The following is a 19,454-nucleotide window of genomic DNA, read 5'->3' as shown; positions in this document are numbered from 1 at the left end:
GGAGCACACTGTTCTGCTGTGACACTGCCATCTACTGCGTCGCTGTTGTGTGGGCAGCAACAGCTTCCCTTGGGGACCTTCCCGAAATGCAGAGCTGGGCAGAGCGGTGAGGGCTGCGGAGGGCTGGTTTATCAGCAACGCGTATGCCAGGCCCTGGTGCTCAAAGCCAGGAGGAGGTGCTGGCTGCGGGGCCAGGTTTTCCACCCAAGTCCTCCCCCAGGAAGTTGTTTGTGTTGCACTGGTGCCATCTCATGCAAGGGTTGTTTTTAACGCGCTCCCCTACAGAAATAAGGATGATAGGATGAGGCTGTGTCCGTGTATATGGACTTTACAGTCTCCTTTCCTATGACTTTAAACCTTATTTAATTAATTTGAGCCAAACTGGGCAGGAGGTCAGGAAGATTCAGGCAGTAAGATTCATGAGTACGTAGCTGGGTAGGAAGGAGACTTGGTGACTGCTCTCACTCAATAAAAGGGCACAGCTGGAGCCTGTGGTCCCTGGCAGCAGGGAATCTGCCTAGTGCCCAACCTCCATGCTGCACAGAGCGTGCTGTGCTCTCTGACTAGATCCCTCCTCAGTGTCTCGGCTCCGCAGACCTCTAACCCTGCAACCTTCATGTTGTACTGCCTCTCACTTCCCAGAACGAGGCCTCGGGCGACAGTAGGGCACCACAGAGCGGAGGTGGGAGGACAGGTCTGCGATGTCCGGTCCACCGCTGAAGCAGTCTGTCCCTTGGAGGATGCCTTGCTGGGAAAAGCGCCTAGGGAGAGGGAGAATTTGGTGGAAACAGCAGCGGGGAAGCCCGGGAGACCCTGTCTGATGGGAGGGTGTCTCCCTCCCCTGGTGCAGGAGAGGAAGGAGAGCAGGACAGTCAGAGCAGCTGCACGGTCCTCTCTGAGCGGCAGGGCAGCACAGAGCCTCTTACCAAGTAAATATAAGAATGCTTGCAGCAGTGCTGTGTCAAGGAAAGGGGTATGGTTGGACACGATTACCTTGCAATCTCTGTGCCTCCAGAGATCTCTAGGTAGCTGACATTTTGGCAGTTCTGCATTAAAATGTAATGATGAGCACAAGATTTTCCCCCCCCACCTCGTTGCTCTGGCTGCTCAGGTATAAGGTTGATTTGTTAGTCTGGTGTAGCTGTCTGCTAGGATGAATTGAATGACCCTTGAAACTGTGCATTTCTCCCTGTTGTCCGTGAAACAGAGCTCAGAACCATCAGTTCAGATGTAGATGCTCATCAAAACCTTGGTGCGGGGAGTCCTTCACCGAGCACTGGTGGCAGGGAGGGTCTGATCAGGAGAAGAGCGAGCCGTGGAAAGTCTCCATTGCTTGGATTTTGGTAGTTCATCGAAGAAAGCACAGTTTTGGCTGACACTTGAAAATGCCCTTTCTATGGTTTGTTTATCTATACGACACCCCATTCAGGACTATGGATTGTCCCTAAAGATGGACACCTTTTTAGATATTTATTAATGACTGCCATACCCCAGGAAAGACTGTGAGGCCTTGCTATTATCCCTGACAGTGCCTTGCTCAGAGAAAACTCCACGAGGCAGGGCAGTAAGGTGTATTGTACCGGTGTGGGACCTTCCACCTAGCAATCACTGTATGTCCAGGTGATTTTAAACCCATCCTGGACTTACCAGGCCTGCTCGCTGCCTTCAGGGTGCTGCAGGTAGAGGAGATATGGGGCAAAGATGGACTTGTGGGCAGGTACACTTGTGGGTATGTCCAGGTGATTTTAAACCCATCCTGGACTTACCAGGCCTGCTCGCTGCCTTCAGGGTGCTGCAGGTAGAGGAGATATGGGGCAAAGATGGACTTGTGGGCAGCTACACTTGTGGGTGGTCCCATGATAAGCTGTGGCACCCTGTAAGCAGATGGTGGACGCACTCCCCTAAGAGAAGGACCATCCCACAGGGGAGGAATGGGCCTTTCTGACGACTTCAAATGACTGCAGTGAGAGCTGAGGGAGAAGGGAGCTTGTGTTTCTGGCTGCGGCGTGTTCCTGATGGAGCCTAACTTTTCATTTCCAGTGGCAAAATGCGAGTACTTCAATGCAGGGGGCAGTGTGAAGGACCGCATTGGCCTGAGGATGGTGGAAGATGCAGAGAGAGCTGGGATTATAAAACCAGGAGACACACTGATTGAACCCACTTCAGGAAACACAGGTGGGAAAGGCAGGGATACTCCCTCCACTAGGGTGCTGCGTAGGGTGGAATTTCTGAGGGGCTGAGGAAGGGCAAAAATTCAAGGAGCTCTTGCACTTGCAGTTACAAGGACATCCTGGGGCCCCACAGCTCTGGCTCTGTCTTCCCCTTGGCTCCCCGTCAGGTGGCTATGGGCATCCTGGGGTGCTGAGGTGCCTCATGGCTGAAATTCCTGAGAGCCTGCAAGGGTTCCATGCCTACGCAGGCATGCCCGCCAGGTTACCTTGCAGCAAGGCAGACAGCCTTGAGATCTGGAGCAGCCAGAGCAACCCCGGAGCAAGGTGTTTTCAGGCTGGGAAGCTCTTGAATATTCAGGGGTTCTCAGAAAAGGTTTCCCTGGTGGGCTGGAAGATAAATCATCTAGTTCCTTTCCTTGTCACTATCATCCTGCTTGGGCATTCGATTATGATGGGGTACAAGACAAGGGGACACAAAAGAGGAGCCTCCCCTTGCAGCTTGCACAAAACAGTTGGTGCAAGTTTCTGTGGCCCTTAGCTGCTCCCTGCACCTTGTCCCCAACACCAGGGACATGTGTTCATAGATGGTTTCCTGAGAGAAGGCACAGTGGAGGTCATTGAGGCACAATGGACAGAGCTGAGGCCATGTCTCTCACTGTGCTCCCCATCTCCTCACCACCCATGCAGAATGGGGCACCTCTCTAGGAATTTGCTCCTTACTGGCCTATTTGCTGCAGGTGCCCCAAAGCCAGCCCAGTTTTTCCCAGATACTCCCCAGACACAGGGGTGAGGGAACCTATGTGTCCCTGGGGCTGGTTCCTAGGTGGCTGTGCAGTCTCCCTGCCCACCTGGAGCAGCTGGGGTGGCACTGTGCTCCCTACAGCCTCTTGCAGGGACATGTTGCTCCCGTCTCACCTTCCCCCTCTAAGCTGGGGAGCAGCTGGCTCCATCCATCACATTCAGTGGAATTGGAGCAGAGGTCCCCTTTGCCTGCTCACCACTGGGTGGCATGTGCAGCTTCGTGTGTGTTCGACCCCCAGCTGGGACTGTTTGAGGGGGAAGGCACTTCTGAAGCAAAATCACCTCTCTCCTGTGTTTCGTGCAACAAAGGAAGAGGCCTGAGCCTCGTGAGGCGATCAAAGCACCCTCCAGACCTGCCATTCGCTCTGTGCCATCCTAATAGACTCCTGAAACCAAGAGGGATGCTGCGGCTTGGCCCACCTGTTTGTGCACCATCCTTCCTGGCACCTCCCAAGAGGCTCACGGGGGATGTCCTCACCCGTGGCTTGTTGGTGCACATTTCTAGGTCGTGTTCACTGGTGGGAAAGAAGAACTTAGAAGCAATGCACATTGGTCAGCCTTGCCAAATGCTGTTGTCAATCGATTCCCTTTCTTCCCCACCACCTAGGAATCGGGCTGGCACTGGTAGCTGCAGTGAAAGGTTACCGCTGCATCATTGTCTTGCCAGAGAATATGAGCATGGAGAAGGTCAGAGCTCTGTACGGTAATACCCCGCAGCCGGGGAACATCTCCTTCCCTGTCTCTCTCTGCCTCTCCATTTCTAGAGGTGAAGTGCCCTCCCCTTTAAAGGGTAATGAGCCTTGACACACACACACTAACGTAGCATTGTATTTATTCAGAAGAATTCCTCCTGATGAAAAAAAAGCGCACTGTGATGGCCAGGCCTATTATCTAGCCAGCAGTGCAACTGGGGGCACACGTTAGCCAAAAATGGTACATGGCTGCTGCAGAGAAATGGAGCAGTATCTGCTGTCTGCAAGGGCCGGCTGGAGTGGAGGAGAGGCAAGCAGGTGCTCAACTGCCAGTCCTGCTCATTTCCCCTCTGACATCTAACGTGTCTCTTGGTCACTCTGTGTCTTTTCAGTTTTCTTTGACCTAGAGACACTTATGGTTGTCTGAGCTGCTTTCTTGAGATGGTGGAAGTCAAGTCACTTGCACAAGAGCTGATGATCAGGTAATACCACCATCCCAGTGATGGCAGAAATCGCTGCCTTGGGGAGCTAAAAATCTCCCAATCTGCTCAGATGAACTCATGCCAGCAAAGCCAGACTTGGACCCTGACTTGGCTCAAAATTGAGACCTTCTCCAAAGTGCTACCCTCACTTCAACCTAAATCTCACTTAAGCTCAGTCTGGATCGTATGTCACCTCTAGTTGCTGTGGGCTTCATCTCCAGGTGCCCTGACACTCATCCACCCTACTTTTTTGACACCCTCTCCTCCCAACAGCTGCATCTCCCAGTGGATTAACACCCTGGGTCTGATCTATAGTTTGCTCCTTTCCTGCACTTAGTGACTTGGCTCAAACGGCTTTAAGACCTCCCCCTTGCATGCAGGGGCTCAGACCACAGCACGTAGGAGATGCTGCGCTCTCCCCTAGTTTCTTCTGCCCCTTTCCCCAGGCACCAACGAGCAGTACAGTGATACCTACATCTGCCAAGTCCCCAGCTTGCCCTCTGAGTAGGATGGGGCACAAGACCAGTCTTAAATCTGCGTGCCAGCTTCAGGCAGGAGACCCTGGGTGCAAGGAGGATGTCAGATATAGTATAGCCAAGAATCAGGCATCGTAGCTTCAATTGCTGAACGTCTCCTGAGCGCAAAGCTCCTCTGGCATGTGACATTGCCATAAGCCTGCAGGTTCAGATTACCTGGGCCTGGTGGTGCTATGTCTACTCTCTTCTCTCCCAAAGGTCGATATTCTTAAGGCACTGGGTGCTGAAATTGTGAGGACCCCGTGCACCCGCTTTGATGACCCCAAGTCTAACATTCGTGTTGCCTGGAATCTGAAAAATGAAATCCCAAACTCTCACATCCTGGACCAGGTAAACGCTGTTCCTCTACTGACGTTCTTTCCAAACGTGGTTTATAGTGTGTGCTCCAAGTGTGCCTGTGGTTGGGAGCTTCGTTCAAACTGGCAATGGAGGCAGATTTTTTTGTCAGTGTTTTATGGCACTTGAAACTTAATCGTTCCTCTGTAAAGCATGCGGTGGCAGAAACAAAATAAGGGATGCTTTCAAACCTGTAATACTTCTGCCAAAGCCTGGATGTGGGTGAGGCTGTGTTTTCTGGCACAACTGAAAAACTCCTCAAATTGCTTCAGTTTTAACTTTGACCTGGAAAAAAAAATCTCTTAATGCCTGGCTAGCAGCCTCTGTTCTGCCTCAGAAATACGCCTCGTGCTGTAAAGGGCAAACACTGATGATTCAGGCCAGTGTTTCCTGCAGCACTGGGTCTTGTACAGGGGGGGACTTTTCCCTCTGGCCTGTCCTCTGACCCTGCTATAGTGAGCAGGAAACCCCTGTAGTGCAGAGAAGTCAGGGAAACTCCTTCCTTCTAAGAAAAAGGGAGTTCAGTGTCTGAATATGGCTGGCCCACAGTTCCCAGCCACTGAACTTGCTGCACTGCCAACCACTGATACCACCAAATGACAAAGCAGCTCTTAAAAACAGGCATCTATGTGGTACTTGAAAATGGTTTTCTAATATGGCATTTAAGGAGGAATGTTTTGTTTCCCGAGCTTCTCAGAAGAATTTTAACCTTTTCTGTTGAAGTTGAAAACACAGCCACGCAGTACCCCTATCCATCTAAGCAGTAGCTGAAATACCGAGAAGCTCTTTTCTCTCTGGCAGCTAGGGCTTTAACAAAACCACCAGATCCCGCAAAACCTGGCAACACAGCCTATGGGGCAGCTGCAACATCCCCGTAGCGAACGGGCACCAAGTGCCTGAGAGTGAATGTTTGTGGGCACATTTCATCTTCCAGCATGGACAGGTCCTAAGCGTCCTTGGAAATGTGTTCCGAAGTGACAATCAGGAGGAATACCTGGGACCTGGCCTAGGCAGGTTGCTGTCCACCCCTTGCCAAGGGGAGGAGGGGCAGCTGCATGCTTGGGTAAAGCTTGTCAGGAGCTATTGCTAGGTCGGTATTTGACCCACCCTTCACACAGGCACTCATGCTGTTCTCTGTTGAAATGAACAGTACCGCAATCCAAGCAACCCCCTGGCTCATTACGACACCACGGCCGAGGAGATCCTGGAGCAGTGTGAAGGTACTGTCTGCGCTGTTGATGTTGTATGTTGAGGATGTGCAGAGGGCTGTAATCCTTTGAGAGGCTTATTTTATGCCATGTCTAGACATTTAGGTCAATAAATGTTCAAAAGGGACTCTGTAGGTAAAGGCACCCTTCACGATGCTGACACGCGGAGTGTAGCAGCTTCTCATAACCTGCTCCAGATACAGCTGAGCCTGCAGGGCTTCCCCGTTACGGCCTCCCATTTCAAAAGCTTGAGGGAGGAGACCAGAGGCTTCACAGATTCCAGCTGTATCCAGGGAGAAACACCCCATCCCTTGGTGGCTATAACATGGCTGCAATCTGTCATCTGGGAACGCAGGGCAGCCCGAGAGCCCTCACTGGGGAATATAAATCCACCAGGGCATGGCAGGCTGCATCTGATCCAGCACACTCACTTGCAAATCAAAATAGGCTGGAACTTCACAGACTAATGACGCTTGATGTGACAGCTGGGGAGGATGAAGGACTGTCCCAGTCCAAGTCTGTTCAGATAGAGGCGAAATTTATTGCCATTACAGGGAGCTCTGCAAAATGTAAACAAGACTCAAGGGTTTTAACTGGAGAGCAGTTGTTATAACAATAAAGTAGTCAAGTAGCAACAGGAACCAGAAAGCTGCAGCCTTCCCTACGCTACAACATTTAGATTTCCTTCTACTGGCTGCCAGCAGTGAATTACAAGTCCCCTTTTCTCAAGGCAGTTACAGCACAAGCCTCTGAAGGCCTGACTCTTAAACCTGCTCCTACCAGTCCTAAATCAGTATAATTCTGCTGATACCAGTGGGGCTACATCTAACCGACACGGGTGCCGAGGCAGGACTCTGCCACCTCTCCACTAACACTAGCTGAAAATTTGTGCCCATTATTGATACGTGCTACTATTCACGTCTGTGCTGTGCTTCGATGCGACGTGCTTTGGAAGTGCTGGAAGCGCCGAGATGATACTCCCTCTCCCTCAAGCCAGTAGATGCCAAAGATGCAGAAATCATGGAGACCTGTGGGAGATCTGCAGGTCCCCTCCAATCCTCTGTGCTGAGGCAGGATCAGCTGTGCTCAGATCCTGCAAGCTCATCTGAGCTTCTCCACAGCACCACGCTTTGGCCTCTAGCATGACCTCTGTCTATCCTTTCTGCACACCGGCTTCTAGCAGCCAGGAGTCACTGGCTCTGCACAGGGCCCTGAATAAAGGGCATACCCTGCTGGAGGCCGTGCTATGTTCCTGCAAGCCTTTCTCTTCCCTGACCTGCAGGCAAGGTCCACATGGTGGTGATTGGGTCTGGCACAGGAGGCACCATCACTGGTGTCGCCAGGAAGATGAAGGAGAAGTGCCCGGAGTGCAAGGTAAGCTGGAAGGCTGGGCTGCCTGCTGGGATCTGCAGGCCCCCCGGGTTTTCCTGCCTCTCCTTTTGATCAAGCCTAACCTCATCACTCACCCAAGCTACCAGTTGTTGTCTCCGCCTATTTGTTTTTTCTTTGAGAGCTTGGCATTTGTTGGAGTTTGTTAACACTCATCTTGATCTAGATCCGCGTGCCTTGGAAGTCAAAGGCTCCGCAGTCCCATTACTAATCCCACCCTTTGCAGGACACTGCCAGACACGCACTGCAGAAGTGGCTGGCCAGCTGACACCATCACTGCTCCTGGTTAACCCACTTGCTGAAGTTTCTGTTCTGGCAGCTCTGCACAGAGCACAGACTGTGCAAGTGCTTCTCGTCTGCTGTTGCAAAAGCCTCTGTGCTTTGTGGTTGACACCAGTCATAGATGCTCACTCTGCAGAGCTGGCTTTTCAAGGCAGACTGCAGGCTTGACAGCAGCTTGCCTCTCCTTCAGAGCCAGCATATGAGCGATTCCTTTTCCACCAGAGGCAAACTGAGGTGGTGTCAACCCGGCCACCCAGAACCTGGGCATGAATTTACCTCACTGATGGTTTGATGCTGTGTGTGGAGCAGCGTCACTATCCCTTCTTGAGATGGGTGCTGCAGGAGGTGACATCAACCCAGCTGTAAAGCTATAAACGACCAGGGAAATGCCACCATCGGCCTGCACAGCTAGACCCAGGAAGGATGTCTGTAGCCATGGGTTTCCACAGGTTCGAGCTATCCAGCTGGCTTTGCTCTGGAGCAGATTAAGGAGCATTCACGCTGTTCTAAGGAAGCAGCAGGCTCTGCCAAAGGGGTAATGACAAACGCCTTGTGAGTAATAACATTTTAAGCAGCCAGTCACTCCTGCAGCAGCTGAACACTACTTAGGATCTATTTTAAAAGACTGTGGGAAACAGCACCCTTTTATCCCGGAAAGTTTTAATGCTGCCAGTGGATAGGAATATTAATGCATATCATCAGAAGGAAAATGTTGCTGATAAGTTTTCCTTTGAGTTGTGTGTCTGAATATTTCTCTAAACTCCTTTTGTAGTTTAATAAAACTTCCTTCCTCCTTCCCTCTAAGATCATTGGTGTAGATCCTGATGGCTCCATTGTAGCTCTGCCCAGTGAGATGAACACGGCAAACGCCACCCCCAGTGAAGTGGAAGGCATTGGGCATGACTTTATCCCTACTGTCCTTGACAGATCAGTAAGTAGCTGTGCAATGAGAGATCAGACGGAGGTCTTTGGCTTTGCATCCAGCCTGCTCCCAAGTTCGGAGGTAGCCAGCTCTGGCACCTGACTGTGACCTAGCCCTAAGGCTACTTGTGTACATTCCCAGTGCACAACAAACTATTGTGGGGGGCTTGGGGTGCCAGCGCTAAAGCATTTATCTGAAAAAATCTGATTAAAACCCTCCTACAAGGAGAAGGGAAATACAGGGACAAATGAGGAATATGCCACAGTACCAGCCTCCTCATCTTAGCCTCACCAATGGTCAGAGCGTGACTCTTACTACGATCACACAAGAGGTCAATGCGGAGGCTGCTTTTCATCCTGCTGGCATTCACTGTCGCAGGCATCACAGCAGAAACCTTGCACTGTTTATGGGCTGGAAGACAAGATCCAAGCCGTGTAAGACAATGATTACGAACCTCATCCTGCTTCTTGTCAAATTTCTTCTTGGTGTATCAGTCACCACCAGGCACAGAGCTTTAAAGCCCTAACTCACGCTGCCTGTGTCTCCCCAGCCTTGTTTTTGGAAAGGTTCCCCAGAGCCTCAGACTCCACATTCTTTCTACTTACAGATGTTGCGTTAATTACACCTCACACCTCTGCTGTCGGTGCACAGCTTTAGAGCTGTGATCTGCGATAACCCAAAACTCTTTCTGTAGTTGGATCTGATTTTGCCTGGCAAAATCTTGACCATTAGTGTAGCCTAGCCTGGGGTATCAGGAACGGCAGTCTCTCTTCTGCATCCTGCCTCTGGACATGTCAGACATCCCTGACTCTCTGAGGAAAGGATGCTGGCTGGAAAGGCTAGAGTGGGTGCCTGCAAACGAGGACACACGCTCTAGTTGAAGGATGCCCTGACAATTATGTTTTCAACTAGTGTGAGAAAGCAGCTCAAAGCGGCCAGATGTTGTAGGTATCAGCACCACAACGTGCCTCAGAGGGTTGGGACAGCCTGAAAAAACAGTGCCAAGGTACAACCTTCTTGCTTTCTCTTCAGGTGGTTGATCAGTGGTATAAATGCAATGACAGAGACTCATTCCTCATGTCTCGCAGACTGATCAGAGAGGAGGGATTGTTGTGCGGTAAGCACCAATGGCAACAGTTGTTTTTCTTTAACTTTCTAAACCTCATCCTTCGGGGACCAAAACCCTTTGGGGTAGGTGCTCTCTGCGTTCTGTGTCTGCTAGGTTAACAGGGCTGAATGGCCAAGCCCTCGGCTGGTGCGTAGGTCATTGTAGACTTCAGAGGGGTGGCCGCGAGGCTGTGGTCTGGGATCTGGCTCATTGGCCACGGTAATTATAGAAGCAAAAACTCTCCTCTTACCGGAGCACTTTTGCACATGGAACTGGATCTTCAGGCGTAGTGCTGTGTGGTGTAGTGTTACACGGGCTGAAAAGAGGATTAATGGGACTTGGACAGGACGGGTGGGCTAAAACTGTCGCTCTGCGAACAGCTCTGTGAGGCTGCGCTCTCTGTCGTTGAATGGTTGCCACACTAGTGGTGCCAAGTTTAGATCAGGAAAGTTTGAAAGTAAAGAAAGTATAAGATGTTCTTACTGAGAATTTCCCTCTGTGCCAACAAGCCGTAAGTGATCCCACCAGCTTTTCAAAATGAACAGGTGCCCTCAGACAAGCCCTGCCTGTACCCTCAGAGCCTTCTACAGAGCATCGGTGTTTTTCCAGCCCTCCCTGTCGCCAAGCAGATAGCTATAGGTCTGCATCCAGGACCAGTAGGCTTGTGGTTACAGCTGATGAAAGTCCTGAGCACTCACATCCAGGGAGTTTTGAAAAAGATCAGGCCATTTGTAATGAAACGCTGAAATGTTGATTTAACCTAGCCTGCAGAGTCACTGTGTTTCAACAGAAACCATTTGCTGAACTCAACTATAATTTGTAAATAGCTTCATGTTCTCTGAACTGCATTTTTCAGGGCCTTTCCTCATTTGTTTGAAAAATGTGACCCAGCACTAATTAACCTGCTGTAAAATACGTGCTGCCTTGAATGCAGTGTGTAATTGGCACACAGATAGTGGAATGTGTTTGACTTTCAGTACTCCAACTACTGGTGGAAGAATTGCCTCTGTAAAGCAGGGATCTGCTTTCTCTACGTGCAGCAAACCACATGCGTGCACACAGGCACAGGGAACGTTTAAGTCTTCCCATCACGCTGGCCTGGTATTCCAAGCATGAATGTAATGTTTGTGGCTTTTTCAGTCTTTGCAATGCGTTTAAAGCCAATATTTGATTGCCAAATGTGTCAGCCAGAAGCTCTAGATTTGGTATGGTCTTCTCCTCAGCCGAAGGAGTGTGTTGTGGGCGGCAGTCACCACAAGAAGTGGATTATGAAGTTCAAAAAGTGACTTCAGCAGTTCATTGCCAAGAGCAACCGTATGAACACGTCCCTTCAGTCCCTACCTCTTCCTGACCCTAAACCCTACAAAACTACGGGGCCAATTATCCTCCCACTCCCAGCGTCTTGATCTGCCTTGGTGTACAAGGTGTCTCCTCTGCTACCGCTTTTCCCGGGTTCCTCTGTACACTAGCTGTGACAGTGCTGCACTCGACGCACCGGCACTGTGGCCCTACACCCCAAGCAGCCCTGATGCTTCTCTCTCTCTTCTTGGTACCTGTCCAGGTGGCAGCTCAGGCAGTGCCATGTCTGTCGCCGTGCGGGCTGCTAAGGACCTGAAGGAAGATCAGCGCTGCGTTGTCATCCTGCCTGACTCCGTCAGGAACTACATGTGAGTTTCTCACTTCCTTGCCTGCTTTCCAGTGGTGGGGCGGGAGCTCCACAGCCTTCTCCCCCACTCTCTGCATACGGCCTGAGCTGGAGCCATGGGACCCTTGGGTGACATGAGCTTAGCACTGCTGAGCCCAGGTGGTGTGGGTTGCCAGAGAACCACTCGAATAACTCTAACAGCATGGCACCCAGAGTGAGCCCAGAGCTGGGATTCTCCCTTGAGCAGTTCACAGGGGGAAAAAAAAATAGAAAAACAACAGGGAGTAATAACATACTCCCACGTCAAGCACCAGGGGCTGGGTGTTGGGACACTTAGGGTTTATATCCTCTTGTCACTGACTTACTGCACGGAGCAGGAATCAGACAAGCTACAGTTTTTGAACTTGCATGCCTAAAGTTAGGAAGGCAAATAGCTGGCGTGCTTCCAAGAGTTACTGAGCACCCTCAGCTCTAGCTGACCTTAAAAGGGGCTAAGAGCAGCCAGCTGCAAAAATCATGGGGGCCCCAGGGCAGTGCTGCAGTCTAGTGCGTGAATCAAAGCACGACTTCTTCTGGAAGGCTCACAGACTCACTCTTTGTTGGTGATTTCTAGGTCCAAATTTTTGAATGATAAGTGGATGATAAAAAACGGTTTCCTAAATGACGTCCAGGAGCACAAGCCTTGGTAAGACAACTTCCGCTGGTGTAAACTGTGCTAAAGGAATCAGTTTTCTGAGACTGGAAATTATTATCTTCAAAGGAAAGTATTATCTTTTAGTGTTTATAAAAAAGAAAACAGTTAAATCCAGATCCCTCTGGGGAGGCTGTAATGTCAGCTCCTCTCTTTGGAGCGGTTAGGTATCCCAGTTCTCCAATTAAAGTCTATAAAGAAGCCGTTTCTGTCCCGAAGTTACTGATCTATTCACACGTGGTAGTCATTGTCCAGGCCACCTAAACCCTGCCAGGCGGAATGGCTGAGGTGGACATCTAGCTCCACAGCTGATGTTCAGAGAAACATTGGGCAGAAGGGCTGTAGCAAGCGCCCTTTCAGGGAGCTCTGGAGGTCTTTTCAGGCAGGGAACAGTAAGTTTTCACTTTCCAGAGCTGCAGGCCAGGAAAGATGACCAACTCGGGTGTCTCTTGTGCACTATAGGGGAAGAGTCCCCTTAAGGCAGGGAATCACAGACAAAATGCTGATGCCGGTTGACATGTGGCTGGGCAAATGCCAGAAACCACCTAGTCTCACTTTAAAGACAGCAGGTATTATTGATGACGCCTGCTCCCCTGAATTACTATAACCAAAGGTTATTGCAAAATATTTCCTAAAACAATACATTTCCAGGGCCTCTCATGCCTGGTTAGAATTGCTTTTGGCCTTCCAGCCTCTAGCATCACCCTGCCTGTGCTGCAAGGACAAAGGGCTGAGATGAGTTGGCAGTTGCCTGTGGCCCCCAGCAAACAACAGTAGCTTGTCCTTCATAAATCACACGAGCATCTCTGCCAGGCTCTCTCCTGAAGGAGCTGCAAATGCTGCATTTTGAGGACCAAGGATGCAAACTGAAGAAGAAAAACTGGTAGACCTCCCTACTCGTGAGCTTGAAGGGAAGCTCTCGTTAGCTTTCTCGGATTCAGGACAGGCCAACACCTTGCCAACTGCTGGCCTCAGCCCTGCCTCTGGAGTCGTAGGATCATCAGGCACAGGGAAATGTTGGCTTCAATAAGACCTGGCCATAGTGGACTTGTAGCATCACTGCTTTGGGGATCGGAGAGGTATGAGCTTTGCAGGCAGGCAGAACACCTGTGCGTGGTTGGTCTCATCTACAGTGGCCTTGCCTCCTTTAGCAAAGCCTGCAGCAACGGAGCACTGAGTAACAGCTTGGTGCTACCATTTGTCTTTCAACAGGTGGTGGAACATGAAGGTGCAGAAACTGAATCTCTCAGCCCCTCTCATTCTTCTCCCAGAAGTCAGTTGTCAAAAGGCAATTGAGATCCTCCAGGAGAAGGGATATGACCAAGCTCCTGTTGTTGCTGAATCAGGGTAACTATTTTTACTCGTTACAGGGACGGCCATTCACATAGGAAAAGCAGCCATTATGAAACTAAAGGGAGAGTCTCATTTACTGATCCAGTGATGGGGCTTTTGCATTGGATTCTGTGATGCATATTTTAAAAATATCGTCTGCCTCCTTGTGAAGATTCATCAAGAAAACTCCCAGTTAAAGTCAAAGCCGAATCCAGCACCCACCAGACTCAGCAGAGACTGGATCAGTGCACAGGCCAGGGGATGCCAGAGGAGAGATGAGGGCTGGCTGGGAAACCCGCAAAAATAAGCAGCTGGAGAGCCCACAAGTTTTCCTTCTCCCGGCTGCTAGGTCTTGGGCTGCAATAGCAGACTTTAACTACTGTTAAACCAACAGCTTGGTGAGGACAAGTCTCTTCTTGTCCTGCTCACATGAGGAGAAAGCTGGTGCCTCCTACTGACGGCAGCAGCAATTTAATGATGACTTCAAGGAGAGCAGTTCAGCCACTACACAAAACATGTGCCCTACCTCACGTCTGCCCTTTTGAAAAACTCTCTGTTCCCTCACAGACTTATTCTGGGAATGGTGACCCTCAGCAACACCCTCACCTCTGTGCTGGCTGGTAACGCACAGTTCTCGGACCCCATTACGAAGGTCATCTACACCCAGTTCTCAAAGGTACTGCTAAAGCTGTGGCTTGTGTCAGCTGCTGTCCAGGGATGGGGAGAAGGGGGGAGGTGCACCACCACCCTGAGATGTGAGAGGAGTTGGGAGAAAAGGTCAATGAAAAGACAGAGATGTGAGTGTAGAGAGGGGTGGGAAGAGTGATGGAGGCAAGACAAAGATGAGAGTAAAGACAGGAACCTGCAAAAGCACTGCTGAGCCTGTGGCATTCAGGCACGGGAGATTTCACACCAGGAGCAAAGCGCATGAGTTTCCACCCCCAGCCCTACATTGTCGGAGGATTTTGTGCAGCTAGGGGATCAGCACCCTCTGAAAGCAGAGCCCATCCACGGCCAGGGCTCAGCAGGGCTGGGCCAACAGGCATGGACTCTGACAGGACACAGAGCAGGTCCTGTGGGTGTGCAGGGCAGGGATGCCTGGCTTGGATGGCCAGCAGTGGTCCAGAGGTGTACTGAGATAAGCGGATGGTGTGTTAGCAGAGCTGGAGCCATCACCTCATGCTAGGAGAGCCCTTGGGCTGGCAGGGAGGGAGCACTGCATTTCAGCCGCAGCAAAGCCGGGTGTGCAGGTTGCCTGCATCCAGTCTTGTCTCCCCAAAACAGTGCAGATCGGTGAGGTGCATCTGATCCTGGTCCAGCCGGGTGCCACCCGGCCCACGCACGGCTACAGAGAGAGGACTCACACAGAGAGGCTCTACACCACTGTCCTTTAAATGTGAAGTGAAACATAAAATGTCTCTTTTTGCCCCATGTAGATTGGCCTGGAGGACACCCTCGGGAGGCTTTCCTGCATTCTGGAGAACGACCGCTTTTCTGTCGTTGTACATGAGCAAATGCAGTGTAGGTATCTGCGGAAGCACGGTACAGGCTTTGCACGAGTGTTTGAGAGAGGAGAGGGAAATTGTCAAATTGAGCCTGGCAAGAATCAGAGCAGCTGCGTCACATGCATAGCACCTGAGCCCTTGCAGGAAGGATTTCTGTGGCTCTGCAAAGCCGCAGGACACCTACCAACCATTTCCTTTCCTGACACCCCACGGAGAGAGGAAAGGGAGGAAGCCTTAACCACAGTAGTCTGGGACCAGCAGACTACTGGGGGTGTGTCCTGCGGGAGCACTTCCCAGATCGGGCCATGGGAGCTGTGTTGTTCTCCCCTGGAAGGATAACGCTGCAACACTGATCAGCTCCAATCCCTCCCCTCATGTCATGGTTTCCTTGGAAACTCACTTTTGGGGGTGGGAAGGTATTCATTATAGGATTTAATCTGGTCACCTCCACCAGGTGGAGGACTGTAGGTAGCACCTTGCGGTGCAGCATCTTTGCTGCACGGCTGTAGGCTCAGGCCTCTAGTACTTGTTCAGTCAGTCTCTTGACCTTGAATTCCAATCACTGCCTTGCTGATTGTGGGCAGCAGAAGAAACAAAAGGGAAGTTAAAAACCATCGTAGACTTAATATCCCAAGGAGCATTTGGGCACATTAGATAACCCTTAGGTGGAATTCCGGCATGTAAGTACAAGGGAACATGCTGCACAGTCTGCATCCCAGTGCTTTAGAATCTTCTGCTGTGCATGCCCAGAGGCTGTTCCTTCTTCTCTGAACACCCCTGCTCCCATTTGTTGACCCTGGAGATGCAGCCAAGAGATGTCCTTATGCCTGTGTGCCCCAAGGGGTCTGGGTAAATTGATACGCTGAGAGACCTTGCATGCTGGGTGCTATCAGACACCCACTCTGGAGGTCCAGGGTAAACTGAAAACAAATGTGTTGGACCGTGAGCAAACCCTGTGTCAGGGGCACATGAGTCAGGATTCAGGAGGCACAAGGCACACGGATACGTGCAGCCAAGGGCATTTGTGTACGAGCCTTACCTGGACCATGGCTGGGTATCGGGGTGCTTTGCGAATTGTGAGCACCATTAGACTAGTCCAACAAAGCAGCCGTACAAGCAGCTTTGGTTTATTCTCAGACCACTGTACAGCCACCCCCTCCCCGGTGAAGCAAACTGGCTTAGGAGGGTCATGGGCAGTAGGACCACATCAGCACGAGGCTTGCTGACACCCCGATGGCAGCAGGGATCACACCTCGTTGCTCCCCTGACCACAACAGGTATGGTGGGAGGTGCTGTTCTGCAAATCTGAGCTAACACACCTCTCTCTTACAAACTTCTGGAAGTACAAATTTGGCCTTATTTTGAGGGCGTTGTTTCCTTAAAGACGTTAGCAATGTGAAAAAGTCAGAAGGCCCAAATTAGAGCTGAGGGGTGTAATTACGTAATTGCACCGATTTTATGGGATTACACGTTGAACATCCAAAGCATTTCTACGGTGAGCAGCACGCAATATTGCACTGCACCGACTGTCAGCGAAAAGCTGGGTGCTGAACTCGGGGCCTCCAAAACCCGTCGTGCACGAACATCCCAACCCCTCTGCTTACATCTCTGTAGACTGCTGCTCCCAAGCCCCATCTGCTCGAAAACTCGCTTGCAAGTCCAGCTACGTTTCCGCAAAACATTGCAAATGAGAGTCTCTCACTCAAAACTGCCTTTGATGCACTTTTCTAGTTCTCTCCCCAAAACTAATGCTAGGCTGAATTTTCTTTCTCAGCTATATTGTCATAACAATAGCAAAAATCTATTTTGTATCACATTTTTAATATAAATTAAATGGTATCCACAAGTTAAATGGTACCCACCAAGAAGTATCAGCAGTTGTATGCAGCGCCTCTTGCTCTGGTTTCCAAACATCACCTGTTTTCTTTTCCTGAGCTGCTGTTTTAATGTTGTCATAGTTACCGCCTTATTTATTACTTTCTTCCCACACTTTCGGAGCTTCCATTTTATCTTGTGTTTGGGCTCTGGTGGCTAATTTTATTTTTACTTAAGAAAACATTTCTCAGATAGGGTTGAGAAATATTTGCAGCTAAAACCTCCCTGTCATGATCCCAGAAACCCAACCCGGGCTGCATCAGTCATTTCTGTTGAGGCGGAGCAGAGACAGCTGCTGTCTCCATTAAGGTTTTCGCTTAGAAATGAGTAGCAGCCTCTGCACAGCTGCATTTTGGTTTGGGTTTTTTCTTCCTCCTTTCTTCTTTTTTTTTTTTTTCTTCCCACTAAGTTGGGATTTTCTGTGCTTGCAGTCAACGGAGATGGCAGTTTCTTCATGAAGCAGATGGTGTTTGGTGTGGTCACAGTGATGGATCTCCTCACCTTTGTCAGCAGGCATGATGAAGAGCACAGCAGCTTGGTTGCACCCACCTCCACGCCTCTAGCAGAGCCAGCGGCACTCCCCAAGCCTGAACCACCCAGCCGAGGGTGCTTTCTGATCTAATCCAGCTGATAGTTACTCAAAAAGACTAGGTGAGAATTGTAGTAGACAAATAACCATTTGTCCACTGAATGCCACCCAGAATATCACTGAAGAGAAGATGACTAAAGAAATTGTGTTTAATAGCCATGTTTGGTTACACGGAGCAACCTAGGGCTGGAGAGGTAACATGGGGGGGAGGGATGGGAAGGTGATGGTTGATATTGCCCAGGTTTTAGCAGGTGTGGGATTTGGTGTGTTTGCTAGCAGTAGGTATGCACTGCTGGTGTTGAAGCTGCCAAGAGTTGTTCTGGTGCCACCAAGGGCTGGAGACTGTCTCCACCATGAGAAACTCCAGCACTTTCGAGGGCTGGAGGCAAGCCGAGTCATGGCTGCACCCTCGCATTCCTCTCTACCCCTTATGGGAAGCTGTGCAGGCACCCCCCAGAGATCCTTCTTCTCATCCCCAGCTCCATTTGGGAGCCAAGGAAGCAACTTCTTCCTCCCCTCCCCAGGACTGAGTGGGAGAGGCAGAGTCCCAGAGGAGCAATGATGAGGGGAGCGGGTGAGACATGTCACTCTGGTACACGGAAGGTGGGGAGTTGGACAGGCACGGGAGGAGGGACAGAAAGGGACAGCTGAGGGCTGTGTGTGGTGGGCAGGGAGGACGATGTGCTGGGCAGGTGAGGAACAATCATTCCTGTAGTGGCAGCTGACCTCTGGAAAGCACCTTCCGACACCAGGGGAGCTGGTGGCACTGGGTGTCTTGTGCACAGTTCTGCGGGAGGGGACAGTGAACCAAACCCAAAGACTCAGTCTCGCGATACAGTAACGGGGAGAGGGGATGTCTTCACCCACAAGTCCTGTAACAGTGATCTCATGAGTATGCACCCTGAGAGCTCACTATCGAGGGGTAGAGGAGAAGGAGAGGCTGATCTTAATTTTGTTGTCAGTATTATGCTCCAGGTAGGTTAGAAGAGCCATTTGCCATGGCTGCAAATAACATAAATGAAAGGAGATGTGAGGGTTGTGGGACCAAACCGATGCACCATTAAAACCTGGTTTGGGGGAGTTGCTCTCAACAGACACAAAGAGCTTTGCGATCTTTCCACATGTCTCAGGAGCTGCTCCAAGGGGACAACAAACAACTTGATTTTGGCTTGCTGCTAAGTGGCTAGTCCATACTTTCAATCTAATCTAGTTTGTACAAGACTTTTCTTAAATTATATCACACCACAGTATTTATATTTAGGAAGAGTGTCCGTGGTCTTTTGTTTCCTGAGCGACACAAGCTCTATCAGATTTTCTGCAAGTTTATGCAGGGTATTCATCCCTGCACGTATTCCAAACTCAAATGGAGAAGTCTTGAAGTGCCCTGTAACTCCATGAAGCCCGGAGCGGAGTCTGAATCGAGACCCGTTTGAAGCCTAGGGTGTGCCAGACGCCCCTAACTGCAGCGCGTCCTCCTGCGCAGCAGCCCTGGCTGGAAGAGCAGCAGTGGGGATTTGCCTCCACCTGGCAGCCGAGGGCATGTCTCTCCTCGCAAGGGAGCTCCCTTTCTTTCACGGGGAGCTGGGACCCTCCCCTTTGCTCCCCCCACTCCTATGCGAGTACCCCAGTGGGATGGCTCTTCTCTCACAGGCTCCTCATGAGTTTTAAGGCTGGGCATGTGGCTGCTCCTTGGGCTTCTCCAGAGACATGGGCCCTTTGAAAGGGGTGACCTGCCCGTGCCTGGAGACCACCGCCACCCTGCCCCAGATAGAGACCCTCTAAGTGCACATGCAAAGAAGACCCTGCCTGCCGGGCAGGTCTTCTCTCCCAGGGCATTAGGGGAGCTTTAGGACGCCCGCGTTGTTGCACACGAGAGCTTTGCAGCAGGAA

The 19,454-nt window shown here is 50.8% G+C and overlaps 1 protein-coding gene across 1 annotated transcript in view; it reads left to right on the top strand.

Annotated features, from left to right (window-relative positions):
• LOC104489726 (cystathionine beta-synthase-like) overlaps positions 1-19,454 on the top strand; it is a 35,841-nt gene that overhangs the window by 11,313 nt on the left and 5,074 nt on the right. The window contains exons 4-16 of the mRNA XM_010131926.1: positions 2,041-2,175; positions 3,580-3,659; positions 4,881-5,012; positions 6,169-6,238; positions 7,509-7,600; positions 8,703-8,828; positions 9,852-9,936; positions 11,489-11,594; positions 12,186-12,257; positions 13,476-13,610; positions 14,163-14,271; positions 15,032-15,116; positions 17,407-17,581. Of these exons, the coding sequence (XP_010130228.1) occupies positions 2,041-2,175; positions 3,580-3,659; positions 4,881-5,012; positions 6,169-6,238; positions 7,509-7,600; positions 8,703-8,828; positions 9,852-9,936; positions 11,489-11,594; positions 12,186-12,257; positions 13,476-13,610; positions 14,163-14,271; positions 15,032-15,116; positions 17,407-17,581 (1,402 nt within the window). The remainder of the gene's footprint in view (positions 1-2,040; positions 2,176-3,579; positions 3,660-4,880; positions 5,013-6,168; positions 6,239-7,508; positions 7,601-8,702; positions 8,829-9,851; positions 9,937-11,488; positions 11,595-12,185; positions 12,258-13,475; positions 13,611-14,162; positions 14,272-15,031; positions 15,117-17,406; positions 17,582-19,454) is intronic.

Source organism: Buceros rhinoceros, unplaced genomic scaffold (assembly GCF_000710305.1).
Source record: "Buceros rhinoceros silvestris isolate BGI_N320 unplaced genomic scaffold, ASM71030v1 scaffold5730, whole genome shotgun sequence".
Taxonomy (NCBI): Eukaryota; Metazoa; Chordata; class Aves; order Bucerotiformes; family Bucerotidae; genus Buceros; species Buceros rhinoceros.
This window is presented reverse-complemented; position numbering and strand designations above follow the sequence as displayed.